We start from the raw sequence: 16,044 nt of genomic DNA on the forward strand, positions 1-16,044 counted from the left end.
AACTTGCTGGACTTGGGTAACAGCTCTTTGTTATCCCAAAGAACTTCAAGTATAACAGTGGCATGCTAACATGGCACAGTGATCACAGTATCACAGAATCCTAGAAGAGTTTAGCTTGGAAGGCACCTCTAAGCACCATCTAGTCCAACCCCTGTGAGCAGGGACATCTTCATCTAGATGAGATTGCTCAGAGCCCCATGTAAATTGGCTTTGAACACCTTCAAGAATGGATCAACAACAGCAGCTTCTGTGAGCCAACCCTTCCAGTGCTTCATCCCCTTCATTATAAAAACATTCCCCCTAGAATCTAATCTGAATCTACCCTCTTCTAGTTTAAAACCAAATTGCAGTGATGCTTCCCCTAAGAAAGAAGGAAAACCCAGTATTGCTTTGCTTTTGTTTTCCTGTTTCCGAGTCTGGCTGGGGAAGTTACCAAATGAAAGTGCAGATAGCCTTGAGTGATGCCCTTGGGCTGAGTGCTGCCTCCTAAGGTCCCTGCTGCCACCCTGGGGGCAGCACACACAGCACTGCAGTCAGAGCCCCTCAGCCAGGATTCAGTCAGGAATGCTCCTTGCTCCTGGGGCTACAACAGAAGCACTGGCTCAGGGCTTCAGCACAGCTCTACAGTGCCAGCTCCTCAGCAGGCTGTGGCAGGAGAAGGATCTCTGGTGTTTTCATTAGAAGCCGTTGAATTTTGTTTCTACTCAGTTCCACCATGGCTGAGAAGCCTTCTTCTGGACTCCCCTTCCCTGCAGGCTGCTCCCCAGGAGAGAGTCTGAAGCCCCAGTCAACTTTACAAGACAAAATTTTCTACTCTGAAAGATTTTGGAGATGAAGGTGGGAAGCTGATATTCTCTTACTGAGTCAGTGAAACCTTGGGCATGACTCTTCATGCCTCTGTATTATCTTGGGGGGAAGGGAAAGAACTCCTCTTCAAGCTTCCACTCAGATGCAAGCAGAACAGCCTGACTGCAGCACTCACTTCCTGGCTTCTGAAGAGCTCAGCTCTGAAGGTCTCTGAAGGACCTCAAGCAAACGACTCATGTGAAAACAATTTCTAGAAACACTGATATTAATGAGCAGAAAAATTGAGAAAGAGAGGGCTGTGAGATACAGCCAGAAAGGTTACCATGAAAAATCAAACTCTCATTTTATTTTTCAGCCTTGCTTACGCTTAACATTACAATCTTTGCTTCTCTGCTCCTGAGGGTGCAATTTGCACACATTCACAAGTCTGCAGCTTGCTCTGCCATTCAGAACTTCTCTAAAATGACCTTGGCACCTAAAGAAAGCTCCTGGCATGACCTTAGCACCATCTCCAAATCAGTCACCTTTTCACCACTAGTAAAAGCCACACAATTGCACTTCAAAAAGCAAATATATCCCAAGAAGAATCCCCGTCCCTCAGGAATGGAAGATTATGATGATCAGTGACATTTGGGGCCAAGCAATAAGGAAAGGAAGTCTGCTCATCCCTGTCTTTAACCCTTACCTTTCCAGAACTGTCCCTCAGGTCTTCGTCACTCATATGACCAGGACTGGTGGGACGATCTGTCCCCTTGGCTTGGCTCAGTGGGAGGCCTGGGAATGGAAGGAAAGGTTGGTGTAAATATCTGGCAGATTTCAAGACTTCAAAAACACCATGCTGGGCAACAGGCAAGACAGATTCCAGATTGCAGAGGTCTCATAAAACAGGGATTGTGTATAGAAACCTCCTGCTCCTTAATTGGAAATTTCACAGGGACTTTCCCTCAGAGGAGGTTCCCCTGTTTCTCCCAGTGCAGAACCAGACAATGTCCAAGCATCCCCTTCACATCCCAAAGGGTTCAGCTCAGTAACTGCCCCAAGGAAAGGTTTTCACCTTCAAAGGCAGGAAGAAGGACTGGGAACATTTCCCTTTTCATGCTCAATGCCTGCTTTTTCTCTGACTGTGACACTGGAAAAGCTGCAGGGAGATAAACGGCATGTGCTGGATGGAGAGGAATGTTTCTTTTTCCTGCACTGCATTTCCAGGGCCGCAAGGTACCACTCCAGCTCCAGCCACTCAGCACTTCACACTGGAGGAATTTTCACTGCACCACCACAGCACACTCCCAGTGACTGGGCTCTCCAAGAGCCCATTGAGACCATCAAGGAATTGAAAATAATTTAAACAAATTTTGAAAAGAATTATTTTTAAACTAAGCTTTTGAAATATCACTTCTGTGTCAAAATTCTTAAGGTCATTTGAGGACAGACATGTCCTGTACCAACCTCCTTCTTCAGAGTCATCATCTTCACTTCTGCTGCTGGGTGTGGACCTTATGAAAACGGAAGGCAAAAGAACAGATGAGGAGGAAGAAAGAGAACGGAGGAAATGCGTGTAGCATGAAAGGAGGCAACCCTTCTTAGCATGGTCACTGTGATGAAGGAGGAAATGCAACACAGAAACTAAACAAGATGCAAAGATGATTCATTGTCCTTAAGCTCTCAGTTGCTGGAGTCAGACAGAGCTGGCCAAGCTCCGGCTGAAACACAGCAGTCATTCTTCAACTTGCATCATAACCCCCCAGTTCTGCTGTCTCTCCTTTTGGAGCCAAGTGGCTCCTACAGCCTCTCTGAAGCAGTAAGAGCTGCTGAGCTGAGACACGAGTCTCTATGGAGGGCAGCTCCTTTTGTACTGCTGCAAAGCTTGACTTTGCCTTACACTGGTGACAGTCTCGTGCTCCATGTGGTCAGAGCACTGCTGTCTCCTGAGAATGATATTACACCTCCGTACTCTTTCAAGACAAAACATGCTTTTTCACACACAGCATCTATGGAAGGATATTCAGATTGCACTTTAAAAGTCCTACAGAAGATTTTCAAGGTGAATGATAATTGGATGACCCCTCCTTTTTTGTTATCACTCAGATAAGCTTGACAGCTACATTTTCTCACACTTCTCCAAGCCAATATCTTTCCATCAGCTACAGTCCTGTACCTCTTCTCCTGCACCTTGCTCTTTTTGATCTGAAGCCCAGACTGAATTATTAAACATCAATTGGATTACACATCTATACCCCATAACATCTCTGGGATCTCATTTCACAGTCGAGACCCAGCACAGAGAATTTCCACCTTAGGTTTACTTTGGGATCCCTTTTCTTTCAAACAGTTGGCAACACACAATGATCTCCAGAATTTGACAATTACATCTATGAAGTAATTGATTCTCAAAGCTAGTTTTCATCGCCCTTTTTTCTGTAACTCCCACTCAGTTCTGTGTTGGGGATTGTCGGTATATTTAAAAAAAAAAAAAATTATTATTTTAGAAGTGTTGGCACATGAACTATGGCACCTGACTTTAAAGCAATGAGCACTGGAATTTGCAGACACCTTAACAATTGGCAGTATTTGTCCAATCATATTCTTGTGGCTGCAGATGTTGACAGTGAAGCATCACAGTATTCAAAGATCTGCAGCATCCAGACCCATGCAATACAGTTCCCAAATGACACCACAAACATTACAGAGGGAATCAACAGCCAGGTCCAGAAGAGGACCTGTCTTGAGGCTGTTTTCAGTCCTGCCTCCTCTTTCCCACTACCACCTTTGCTCTTGGGCCATTTGGTGGTGGGTTTGACATTGGGCTGGATCACCACAGATAGGGCCAAATGCTGAATACACAGAGGTTTGCCTAAATACATGGGAGAGCTGACTGTGCAAAATAACCTCACGAGATGGGAAGAGCGAGGTGAACAGCACACTGGAGCAGCAGACACCTTGGCTTACCTCATCTCCAGGGACTCTTGCACATCCAGCTGCAGAGAGCTTTGCAGAGACCCTGCAGCACTGCCAACATCGGGACTTACTGCCCTGCGTATCGGGGGGATCAAAGGCAGTCCCAGTGACCCCTTCTTCTTATCCCCTTCAGTGGGATACAGCAAGGAAGCCTGCAAAGAGTAGAGTACAATGCTCACATCAAGCATCCAGTCCTGTCCCCATTCATGCCTCAAGACATTTAGCCATGGTCTTCACTGGGACCTGGCAGGAGAACAGAAATCAGACTGATGGAACAGCCTGGCCCAGGATTGGGAATGCAAAGGGAAGTGCTGAGGGAGAACCCAGAAACCCTTCAAAGTCCTCTCCTGCTATTGTTACACACTGAAAATGTGAAGTCTGCACCACACACCCATTGCAAAGTCATCCTGAAGCTCAGTGTCCAGCTGAGCTCTTCCTTGGCTCAGCTGCTTCCCTGGACTCACTTCACAGGGAAAGCTCTCCAAGCTCTGCCGGCAGCACATCGACTGAAAATCTCCCACACAGGACACAGCTTAGTCTCCTTACCGTAAAACTTTTTCCCTTTGACTTCAGCTCCTCTCTTTCTCTGGTGTCTTCCTCATAGCCACTGCCATTTTTCCCACTCTCCTTCTCAACGCTGCACATTTCTCTTCTGTTGGAAGACTGAGAGTTTTTCCAGCTGGGAGGAAACAGAGCGGAGGGAAGGAGCATAGAAGGAGATAGCCGGAATGATTTGGAAAAAATGAACCTAGTCAGCCCTGCCAAGAAGAAACAAAAAATGTTACTGAGGCAGCAAAGCAAACTTAAAGCATCAGAAGCTCCATATTTTGTGGGAGAGAATCCTTGAAAACTTCTAAATAGCTGCACAAGTTGACATTTCCAGGCATGAAGACCCTTGAAGCACTCCAGAGGAAAAGCCCTGTCCCGCTTGCACAGAGCTACCACAGGAACAGCCTGGCCTCTGGGCTGGCCTGGGACAGCAGGGAGCCCAGAGCCCTGGGCTTTGCAGCCATGGCTCAGCTGCACATGCAGCCTCCTGCTCCTGTCCCTGCCCCACAGCTGAGCAGCCCTACAGCTGCACGGGGCACTGGCAGCAGCACAGCTCATTGCAGGGGGCACATGCAGGGCAGAACTGTTCCCTGGGGATGTGCACAGGCTCTCTAGGCTGGCACAAGACCCTTCTTCCTGCCAAAGAGTGGCCCAGCCCCTCCCCGCACCTGTGTGTGAGGCTGAGCCCTGCTCAGCCTTCATCTTGTCCTCAATCCGGAGTTGCTTCAGGCCCCTCATGCTTTGACTAAGAAGGACTTTCTGGGTCCAGGCTAGAAGGAAGTTGGAAATGTCTTTTTAATATCTCAAGCCAAGTACTAGGGGACTCATCTTTCTCTTGCTGGCTGTCAAACACTAGCTTAGCGTGGTTGGCTCTCGGTAACGCCTCCCTTATTCCTCTTATTATCAATGTCCTATAATCTCTCATGTCCTTCTTTTGGATTCATTTGGGTCCCAATTTGGTTGGACGAGTGGTTCCTTTTCTTCTCCCCTTGGGCCTGCCCGATTTTCCTGTTCCCAGATTCTCACGGCAGCCTCAAATCAACCGTGTCTCTTCTGAACAGAAGAGCATGCCTAGTATCGAATTTAATTCTTCCCAAGTGAATATACTTGGGCCTAAAAATTGATCTAATTGATTTGATATTCCAGTTGGGTCCTCCAATAAATTTTTGATTTTCTTCCTAAAATTTCTTACCTCGGAGGCAGTTAATGGAGCATTAACGAAACCTATTCCCCCTTGAGCACCTCCCATCAGTACTTCCTTCAAGGGAAATAGTTTTTCAGCTCTCTCCTTTCCATTCTGACTCTTCTTGGCCTGGAACCTTGTGTTATAGCTGTGATATCTTGAGCCTTCATCCGGCTTCCCCTGCTCTGTTTCTATTTTATTTTCACAACAACAAGCCTTTTCTGCTTTGTCTGTCCTTGCTATACACGCACTTTCCTTTTTACTACCTTTTACTCAGGTTAGCTTCTTCTCCAGGGAGCTGGGACGTGGGGGAAAAATGAAGAGGGACATTTTGAAAGGTGCTTGGGGCAAGAATGGGTGTACAGTGAATCCCTGGGGTGTTACGTAGAGATCTGAGGGACTAAGTTGTGTTACAGGAGGCCCTGAAGCAGTGGGTACAGGGGTGACTGGTGAACTTTGGAGGCCTGAAGGGGCACTTAAGGGGGAAAGATGTGGTATGAGGGAGGTTGGGGGCAAAGCGAGGTTCACGGAAGGGATAGAAAGGGTAGGTTCAGAAGAACACATGAGGGTAGGGATTGTAATGTTGAAAGAGTGAGAGATGGAGTGGGGTATGCTGGTAAAGAAATAGGTTGAATAGGCTGGGTTGAGGTAGGGGGTGGTGGAGAAGGAAGATGGGACTCAGGTGGAGTTGGACGAGGGGGTGGTGGAAGATGGTCAAGGGGGTCCCATTTTTTCTCAGGTTGCTCAACCTCACTCCTCTCCTTTTCCTGCTCTTTGGATACCTTATACACTTTAGTCTTTACCCTTTGCTGTATTTCTTAACCAGCACGCTGCATACCTTATTTCCTCCTCATTTTGGATTTCCTTTAAATTAACATACCTGTTCAACACCATACATGACCACTTTTCTTGGGAGCCGTACCATGGCAAATATACAGGGCCCTTGGCTACGCTTTCTTTAGGCCATACTTCTATGGAATACTTTATCATTTTGATTTTATCTAGGTCCTTTGAAGTTTCCTCATTTCCTCACTTCTCAAGCATCTCCCCCAAAGGACTGGTAGGGGGAATATCTTTGAGCAAAGCCTTCTCTTTCTTTGACCTAATTGCCCTATGGGCATTCTTTCCAGCACACTGCCCCATGGTCGAGTCACTCAAATATTAATTTGACACTTTCAATATTAATTCAAACTATTTGTATAATACTGTTCTATAAATTTTAATAAAATAGGCTTGGGAGTGGAAATTGAGAAGGAAAGAGTAAGTTTCTATGTGAAATAATGTTATTTAATCTACAGGGGTTTTAAGGGCTATAAAGGTGACTATTGGTGTGGGGGAATGAAATAAAGATGTCAGAATTTATGAAATAAAATGGCAGATCCTAAATAAAAATGGTGTGGGAAACAAAAGAAAGATGGCAGAATCTTAAATAAAGGTGGCGTGGGAAATGAGATGAAGATGGCGGATGCAGAATATAATAATTGTGGGAAGTGAAACAAAATTGCAGAAGCTAAGAAGCAGAAGGAAATAAAATGGCTGGGTTTTAACTGAAATAACCGTGGGAGGACACACCTCTCCCCTAAGGAGATCCAGCCTCCTGCAAAATGGCCACTGCTCTTCATCATCTAAGCTTCCCCTTCTTAATCCCTGAGATGGCATCTCCTATAACAAGGGCATTACAAGATGGCAGATTCCTCTTTTTCTCCTGAGGAGTGGTCTGAGGACTCTTGGCTAGCCCTCACCCCAGAACCTCACTCATCAGGGGCTCACTGCTTTGCAAACCAGAATCTTTATTGCTAAAAGCTAGCAATAAAAAAAAAAAGGGCTATTCGAATTAAAACTAATATATCTCAGATGATAGACACAAAACATTACCCAAACCAAAACTAGTTTTAAAACAAAAGCAACCTGTACAGCAAACCACCAACTGCTAAAAAAAGAATTCTATTTGAATTAAAACCAGTATCTTAAACAGTCAATAGACATGAGATGCTACTTAGATCAAAACTAGTTTTGAAACAAAAGCAACCAGTAACACAAAATCCCGACACCACGGAAGTAACCATAAATCCCTATGATGATATGTTCTCTTCCCCCTCCTCTGTCCTAATGATTGAGAGGGCCCTCCCATGACCAGCAACTTCCCTTTCCCCTACAAACCACTCCAGCACCTTTTAAGCCCTCTGGGTTTCTAACTCAGGGCCCCAAAAGTCAGTGGTTTGTGAGGTATTCCACCCTATGACCTCCTTTGGCACCTTTTCAGCCCCTGAGTTCCCAGCTCAGGGGGTCTCCCACTAGCCAGGAGTCCCCAGGGCTGCACTCACTCAACTGTCCACACTTGCTTCGGGGGTCTGCACTGACAGCCCCCGTCTCTTTCACACACACTGGCTTCGTACCGCCTTTTACCTTTAACCCCGCTCAAGACTTACCCTGAACACCTTGAGCCCCGCTCCCTCTCGGAGGCTCCGTACACTCCAGGCTGCTATGCCCTCGGTACTCTTTCAGGTGCAGCTGGCACCTCCTTCCTCGGTCGAGAAGGAATTCAAGCCCAGGCAGCCAAAAAGAAAAACAGCTGGGTGTACACTTCCCTGGGCTCTTCTTACCACGGGACCGCCTCTGGGCATGGCTATCCCAGACTAGTGCCCAGAATTCTGGTAAATGAGGCTCAGATGTTCTTCAGAAGTCAACTCGTTTATTTAGAAACGAGCAACCACTGAGGGCTGAGGACGAGATAAGCCCGACCCCAAACAGCAGTCTGGATAAAGAGTTACAGCCGCACAACAGGCCGGGCGCTTCCTTCAGAAAGAGAGTTCCTCAGGAAGAGCCAGTGCTGGGCACCCCAGAGGTTTTAAAGTCTCTCGCAATGTCAGATTGGTGCGTTTTTCAATCCGCAGTTTGATTGGTCTAAATACAGTCCTTTGATTGGTCTTTAAGATCACGCAACCTCCACCAATCATTTCCAAAACTCGACGCTCCATTGGTCCGTTCCTTCAGCCAATGAGGATGCACACGTCATCTGGGGTTGAGACTTCATTTTCCTAGAAGGTTCCATTCTGCTCTGCCTTCGTTAATCTCAAACCCCTTCTATTGTTCAAAACCGGCTACCTCATGTTTCCGTACACCCGTACAATCATACGCAACAAACAAACATCATTATAACTTTAACTTTCTTAACCAACTAGGGAGTTGCATTATTTATAACATCTGAGACCAGGGACATCATGCTGGCACAAACCACGCCGCTCTCAGCCCAAGAGTCTGTGAGCTGAGCCGTGCCAGGGAGAAAAGACACCGAGGGGCTCCAGCCCAGCTGCTTCACCTGCTGTGACTGTTCCGCAGGGCTGTGTCAGTGGGAGAAACTCGATGCCAGAGGAGCCACTGAGCTTTCATCTGCCCCTTGAACAGCTCTGTGATAGCTCCTGGTTTTCCTGAGAGAGAACCTGGCTCCACTTTGTAATGCGTATCATGGCGGGATTTTCCTTCGGCATTTTGGGTCTTTGTTCCAGTGGGGGGACGGTGAGGTCTGACAGTTTGATATCTAAAAGTTCCTCCCTTTTTTTCCTTGCTTTGTTGGCATTCTGTTTGTTAGTAAACTGTTGGGTTTTTTCCACTTCCATCTATTAGTATTCATTTCTTATTGCTGGAAAGGGATGGTTGGAACACTTTAAAGGAAATTACTTATTCCAGAGTCTGCTGTTTTCAGAGGTCTCCAACTGCATGAGACGGATGGCTTCACAGGAGCATCCCCAAGGCTGCTGAGAAGAAGGCACAGAGGAAGACAAACCCAGTATTTCTGAGGGAAATTCCTTGACAACAAACATACCTGAGTTGTCAAACAGCTGACCTGACATTTCCAGCCATGGGCCAAAGGGGAAAGCTTTCAGTGTGTTTGGGCAAGGCTGGGTTATGCTCAAGGCAAAGGTGTGTCAGTGCACTTGGCTCCTTCTCTCCTCCTTGTGTCTGGCACACTCCGGAGCCCACAGCTCCTGCAGAAACCATCACAGCACTCAGCGGGAGCAACCTTGTGTCCAGTCCTCACAGGGAGCTGTGGTGTCCAGCACTCCACCTCACTGGAATGAGGAACTGTTGCAGCCCCTTTAGAAGAAGCTGAGAAGGTTTGGCCTTTCAGATCAGCTCCTTCCCACCTCTTGATTTGCTGCCCTGGCCAAGCTGCTGCTTGTGGCAGCACTTGTTTCACAGCTGAGAGCCCTGCTCTGCTGGCGTGCAGCCATTGCAGGAGCTTTTGCTAGGGACATGGAGCCTTTCAGATCCTCCTAAGGAAAGCTCGGGGCAGAATTTGTCAAAAGATCATTGCATGGGCGATGCTTTTGCCATTAAATCCTTTCTCTGTGCTCCATGCCTCACACAGTTAATATTTGAGGAAACAAGTTTGCTGCTCCAGAAATTCCTCACATCAGTCAGTTTGCCCATACAAGTACACTATTTTGGATGTGTAATTGTGGACAGGGCCCACGGTGGGCTGGGGGTCAGAATAAGGAGTTGACAGAATGAAGAAGCCAGCAAGATTGCTGTGTGTCCATGAGAAGAAGAGAATGAAGATAAAGGTAGAAGGAAACAAAGAACATCTATGCTGCAAAAAACACCATGGAAAACCAGGATTTATCTGTATTTTTGATTTTTGGGGATGCTTGCTCAAAACAGTGGTTAGACCAAAGGACTTGAGGGGTGGTGTGATGATGGCGAATGAGATGGGATGCATTGTGAGGTCAGAAGGCAATAAAAATGCTATGTATGGGCACAAATAAAAAACTTGAAGAAGTTTCTTTGTGTCGTGTCTGCTCTGACAACGACATTTAATCTCACTTTAATTCATTGTGCAGAAGAACAGAAGAGCACTTCTTGTGATCTGTGTGTCTAACCTAAGTGACCTTGCCTCCAAGAACTTGGAAAAGTGGGGAGAGATGGAATCAGTAGCACAAGGATCTGCACAGTGATTCTCCCACAGGCTTGAGGAAACAGCCCACTTCCACTGGGCCACAGCTTTTTAGCCTACATCAAAACTTCATGCTTCAGATTGTGGTGGTGAATCCCCCCAGCCTTGTCAGGCCACACTGTGACCTGAGAAATGCTGGTTAGTCCTTGGCCTTGCTGAACAGCCCCTGGGCTCAGCTCCTCTTGAGCTTATCAGAAACACTGAGCGCCACCAGGAACTTGTGCTGTCTAACGAGCTCCTGGGGTTTTCTATGAACAGCCTTGGAAATTACTTTTCTTGCCTGAATGGCATAACATCCTTCTTCTCACACTTTCAAAGGCCGGGTGCTGACCCAAAGTGCGGCCACGATGAAGCATTTTATGACTGAGGCCCACTCTCTTGTGGCCCATGAACAGCGGTCCAAAGGAGGCCCTTGGAGCTCTCCTGGACCACAGGGGCTGCCAGCAGCAACCGCCCTCGGAGTGGGGCCTCTCAGAGCCAGCGAGCTCTCACGCTTGCTGCACTCGCAGGATCGCCCATCAGCAATGGATCCTGGGCCGATACCCCCACTCCTGGAGGCTGCAGTTTAACTACTGTTAAGCTTGAGTGCTGTTAAGCTTTTAGGCCATATTCCTTTTTATCCTTGCCCCTTATGTTCCTTTGTCAAACACACCTAAACACACACACAAAGATAGTTCTTGGTTCATTTCTGGTTTCATTGACTGCATTTTGTTGGTTGCTTTTTTCCTTGTTTTCCTTACCTTAACTGATTTGTAAGTAAGAGTGTGAATGTTGCCAATGAATTTTGTTGAGCTGTTGTTTCATATTCAATCTGGTTTTTACCAATAACCTTGCTGGAAAACTTTTAAGCAATCTCAAACACTTGTTTGTAACAAGCTGTGGGAGCATTAGGTACAACCTCGGTTGACACTGAAAAGCAGGAGAGTCATTCTAAAGTGACAAGTTTAATTGCCCATTTTATTACTCTTCTATTTCTTTGACTCTAGGAAGTAAGGCCAAGCTTTTCTTGGAGGCAGAACGTGTGTGAGATGCACTTTGGGATTATCCCATAGCTCTGGGCTGAATGGCACCCAGGAGTACAGACAGATTTGAGGAACCCTCATCACTGGTTGTTGGCCTCACATCCACTCATCCTTCTGCAAACAAGTAGCAAACAACACTGCTGAACTGCTGTCCTGGATAAATATACATACAGATGACTTTTCCAAAGCAGTGCATCTTTTCCCACATGCTCTTCTTACCTATGAAATTGTGATTGAAGACACCTCTGAGCCAGATCGGTGTGAGCTTGCAAAGGGGCAAAGCTTTGGGATTTGGGCACACTTCTCTTTGTTTCTTTGCTCAGGCCTTTTGTGAGCACAGATTACATGCAGGTAGAAAACTTTTGACTCTACAGGATCTTTTGGGTCTATTGTCCCCTGTCCTAGTTTAGGGCAAATTTGGGAGAAAAGCTCCAAATGGGGGTTTCCCCAGGGAAAAAAATTCAAATGACCCCTCCCCCCAACTGGTTTGGGAAAAATAATTGCCTTGGAGAGAAGTGGAAAAAGATGTTTATTTAACAGAAATTGAGTAATATTAAACAATAAAACGTCTCGTTGTTCTATGGGATGGCGAATCTAGGAAGAAAAGTCCTTTTCCATGTGGTGTAGTTCGGATTGCTCAGGTTCTTCTCAGTCCTTTTGGTGATGGATAGTGCTGAGGCCCAGGCCCCGGTGGGCCAAGGGCTTGAGCTCCTGGGGTTTGTCTGGGTGTTTTTCAGTCCAAAGCAGATTTGCACAGATCCAGGAGAAAAAGAAAAAAAGGTCCAGGGAACTCCTCTGCCTCAGCTAACTAAAACTAACTAAAAGCCAAAGAGAAGCTCTGTCCCACTGTCTCTCCGTGCTGCAGAGAGCACAATCCAGGAGCAGGATGCAGGGGGGGTGAGTTTTCTTTCAACACAAGCTGCGTGCTTCTTCTACCCCCCATTGCTCTCAGAGCCATTCTCAAAGGTGAGAGGCCCAGCGAGGAAAGGACGTGGTGAGTCACTGGGACATCAAGTGAGCTGTACTCTGATAACCTCAGCACATCTCCTCTAACCTAGCAGGTCCTAGTCTCACATTCTATGCTTGTTTTTTTAAAAATTTAACTTATATAACATTAAAAAAAGCCACTGTATCTACAAAAATATATATAAAGAATTAAAATACGTCATCACAATTTAAAAACTACAATCAAAATGTATCCTCAAATGTACATTAAAATATCAGAACACTTCATCCCTACTATACTATATCCCTATACTACACTACTATCCCTATACTATATCCTACATCCCTAACTCTAAAGCCTAAGCCATTAAACCTATTCATCAACCAGGTTCGGAGAGGCAGAAGGTTCTTCCTGAGCTCCGAAGAAAGAGGGCTCTTCTGGATGGGAGGCAAGGACTTTGTAGGTAAGAGCACACATGAAGTATGCAGAGAAAATTTCTTGGCATGAGAGGAGCCTGTCAGGTCTGCAAAATGGAAACACAAAGTGTAACAGAGAATGCAGTGCAAACCTAAAGCATCTGAAGCTCCATATATCATGGGACAGATTCCTGCAAACTTCTAAATAGCTGCACAGGGAAACATGTTCCTGCCTGCAGCCACTTGAGGCAGGCCAGGGGACACCCTCCCAAGTTTGCACAGAGCTACCACAGGAACAGCCTGGCCTCTGGGCTGGCCTGGGACAGCAGGGAGCCCAGAGCCCTGGGCTTTGCAGCCATGGCTCAGCTGCACATGCAGCCTCCTGCTCCTGTCCCTGCCCCACAGCTGAGCAGCCCTACAGCTGCACGGGGCACTGGCAGCAGCACAGCTCATTGCAGGGGGCACATGCAGGGCAGAACTGTTCCCTGGGGATGTGCACAGGCTCTCTAGGCTGGCACAAGACCCTTCCTCCTGCCAGAGAGCAGCCCAGATCCTCCCTCACCTATGAGAGGCTGAGCCCTGCTCAGCCTTCATCTTGTCCTCCATCCGGAGTTGCTTCAGGCCCCCCATGCCTTGACAAGGAAGGGCAGTGGAAAGAGCGGGGGCGGATGCAAACCCTTCCTCAGTATTTTGTCGTTGTTGGCACAGCTACAAAGTCATGTCCGCAGGTTTCCAACTCAGCTCTTCGTCAGCTTCCTGGAGAGCATCAGTCCCTCACCAGCCCAAGATGCTGGAGAGGTTTTCCCGCACATGTGGAGGCTGGCTGGCAGCACACTTCCTCAGCTTGGTGCCCATCACCTTGTAGAGGGCAGAGGCAAGCTTGGTGACCACAGTGCGGACATTGGCGCTTCGCACGGGCAGCGCCTTGTTCCCCAGGAAGGACCAGAGCACGGGCAGGGCGTAGCGCTGGACGACTTCAGGGCTCCTGGGATAAACCCATTCCACAAGCACTGCCAGGAGAGAGACACAAGCTTCTTAACCACCAACCTGAATGCAAACAAGGATCTATTTCTAAGTTTTGCCTCTGGTCCTACTTAGTCAAAGCATGAGGGGCCTGAAGCAACTCCGGATTGAGGACAAGACGAAGGCTGAGCAGGGCTCAGCCTCACACACAGGTGCGGGGAGGGGCTGGGCCACTCTTTGGCAGGAAGAAGGGTCTTGTGCCAGCCTAGAGAGCCTGTGCTCATCCCCAGGGAACAGTTCTGCCCTGCATGTGCCCCCTGCAATGAGCTGTGCTGCTGCCAGTGCCCCGTGCAGCTGTAGGGCTGCTCAGCTGTGGGGCAGGGACAGGAGCAGGAGGCTGCATGTGCAGCTGAGCCATGGCTGCAAAGCCCAGGGCTCTGGGCTCCCTGCTGTCCCAGGCCAGCCCAGAGGCCAGGCTGTTCCTGTGGTAGCTCTGTGCAAGCGGGACAGGGCTTTTCCTCTGGAGTGCTTCAAGGGTCTTCATGCCTGGAAATGTCAACTTGTGCAGCTATTTAGGAGTTTTGAAGGAGTCTCTCCCACAAAATATGGAGCTTCTGATGCTTTAAGTTTGCTTTGCTGCCTCAGTAACATTTTTTGTTTCTTCTTGGCAGGGCTGACTAGGTTCATTTTTTCCAAATCTTTCCGGCTACCTCCTTCTATGCTCCTTCCCTCCGAGCCGTTGCCTCCCAGCTGGAAAAACTCTCAGTCTTCCAACAGAAGAGAAATGTGCAGCGTTGAGAAGGAGAGTGGGAAAAATGGCAGTGGCTATGAGGAAGACACCAGAGAAAGAGAGGAGCTGAAGTCAAAGGGAAAAAGGTGTAAGGTAAGGAGACCAAGCTATGTCCTGTGTGGGAGATTTTCAGTCGATGTGCTGCCGGCACAGCTTGGAGAGCTTTCCCTGTGAAGTGAGCCCAGGGAAGCAGCAGAGCCAAGGAAGAGCTCAGCTGGACACTGAGCTTCAGGATGTCTTTGCAATGGGTGTGTGGTGCAGACTTCACATTTTCAGTGTGTAACAATAGCAGGAGAGGACTTTGAAGGGTTTCTGGGTTCTCCCTCAGCACTTCCCTTTGCATTCCCAATCCTGGGCCAGGCTGTTCCATCAGTCTGATTTCTGTTCTTTTGCCAGGTCCCAGTGAAGAACATGGCTAAATGTCTTGAGGCATGAATGGGGACAAGACTAGTTGCTTGATGTGAACACTGTGTTCTACTCTTTGCAGGCTTCCTTGCTGTATCCCACTGAAGGGGATAAGAAGAAGGAATCACTGGGACTGCCTTTGATCCCCCCGATACGCAGGGCAGTAAGTCCCGATGTTGGCAGTGCTGCAGGGTCTCTGCAAAGCTCTCTGCAGCTGGATGTGCAAGAGTCCCAGGAGATGAGGTAAGCCAAGGTGTCTGCTGCTCCAGTGTGCTGTTCACCTCGCTCTTCCCATCTCGTGAGGTTATTTTGCACAGTCAGCTCTCCCATGTATTTAGGCAAACCTCTGTGTATTCAGCATTTGGCCCTATCTGTGGTGATCCAGCCCAATGTCAAACCCAGCACCATATGGCCCAAGAGCAGAGGTGGTGGTGGGGAAGAGGAGGCAGGGCTGAAAAGCTCCTCAAGACAGGTCCTCTTCTGGACCTGGCTGTTGATTCCCTCTGTAATGTTTGTGGTGTCATTTGGGAACTGTATTGCATGGGACTGGATGCTGCAGATCTTTGAATACTGTGATCCTTCACTGTCAACTTCTGCAGCCACAAGAATATGATTGGACAAATATTGGCAATTGTTAAGGTATCTGCAAATTCCAGTGCTCATTGCTTTAAAGTCAGGTGCCATAGTTCATGTGCCAACACTTCTAAAATAATTTTTTTTTTAAATATACTGACAATCCCCAACACAGAACTAAGTGGGAGTTACAGAAAATGGGCGATGAAAACTAGCTTTGAGAATCAATTACTTCATAGATGTAACTGTCAGATTCTGGAGATCATTGTGTGTTGCCAACTGTTTGAAAGAAAAGGGATCCCAAAGTAAACCTAAGGTGCAAATTCTCTGTGCTGGGCCTTGACTGTGAAATGAGATCCCAGAGATGTTATGGGGTACAGCTGCATAACCCAATTGATGTTTAATATTTCAATCTAGGCTTCAGATCAAAAAGAGCAAGGTGCTGGAGAAGAGGTACAGGACTGTAGCTGATGGAAAGATA

General features: G+C 47.5%; 3 protein-coding genes across 3 annotated transcripts in view; 1 reads left to right on the top strand and 2 right to left on the bottom strand.

Moving 5' to 3' along the window:
* LOC147655082 (uncharacterized) overlaps positions 1–16,044 on the top strand; it is a 262,971-nt gene that overhangs the window by 161,565 nt on the left and 85,362 nt on the right. The gene's annotated exons all lie outside the window — the stretch shown is intronic.
* Positions 1–16,044, bottom strand: part of LOC111943938 (TOG array regulator of axonemal microtubules protein 2-like) — a 243,991-nt gene that overhangs the window by 89,674 nt on the left and 138,273 nt on the right. The window lies entirely within an intron of this gene.
* Positions 1,298–8,350, bottom strand: LOC147655084 (uncharacterized). Its single transcript, XM_086878899.1, has 5 exons — positions 7,924–8,350; positions 4,309–4,520; positions 3,754–3,914; positions 2,254–2,300; positions 1,298–1,581 (listed from the first exon to the last, which is right to left on the bottom strand). The coding sequence occupies exons 2-5, from the start codon at positions 4,471–4,473 to the stop codon at positions 1,367–1,369; spliced, it is 588 nt and encodes a 195-aa protein (XP_086735025.1). The 5' UTR covers positions 4,474–4,520; positions 7,924–8,350; the 3' UTR covers positions 1,298–1,366.

This window comes from Cyanistes caeruleus, chromosome 2 (genome assembly GCF_971803275.1).
Source record: "Cyanistes caeruleus chromosome 2, bCyaCae1.hap1.1, whole genome shotgun sequence".
In the NCBI taxonomy this organism is placed as follows: domain Eukaryota; kingdom Metazoa; phylum Chordata; class Aves; order Passeriformes; family Paridae; genus Cyanistes; species Cyanistes caeruleus.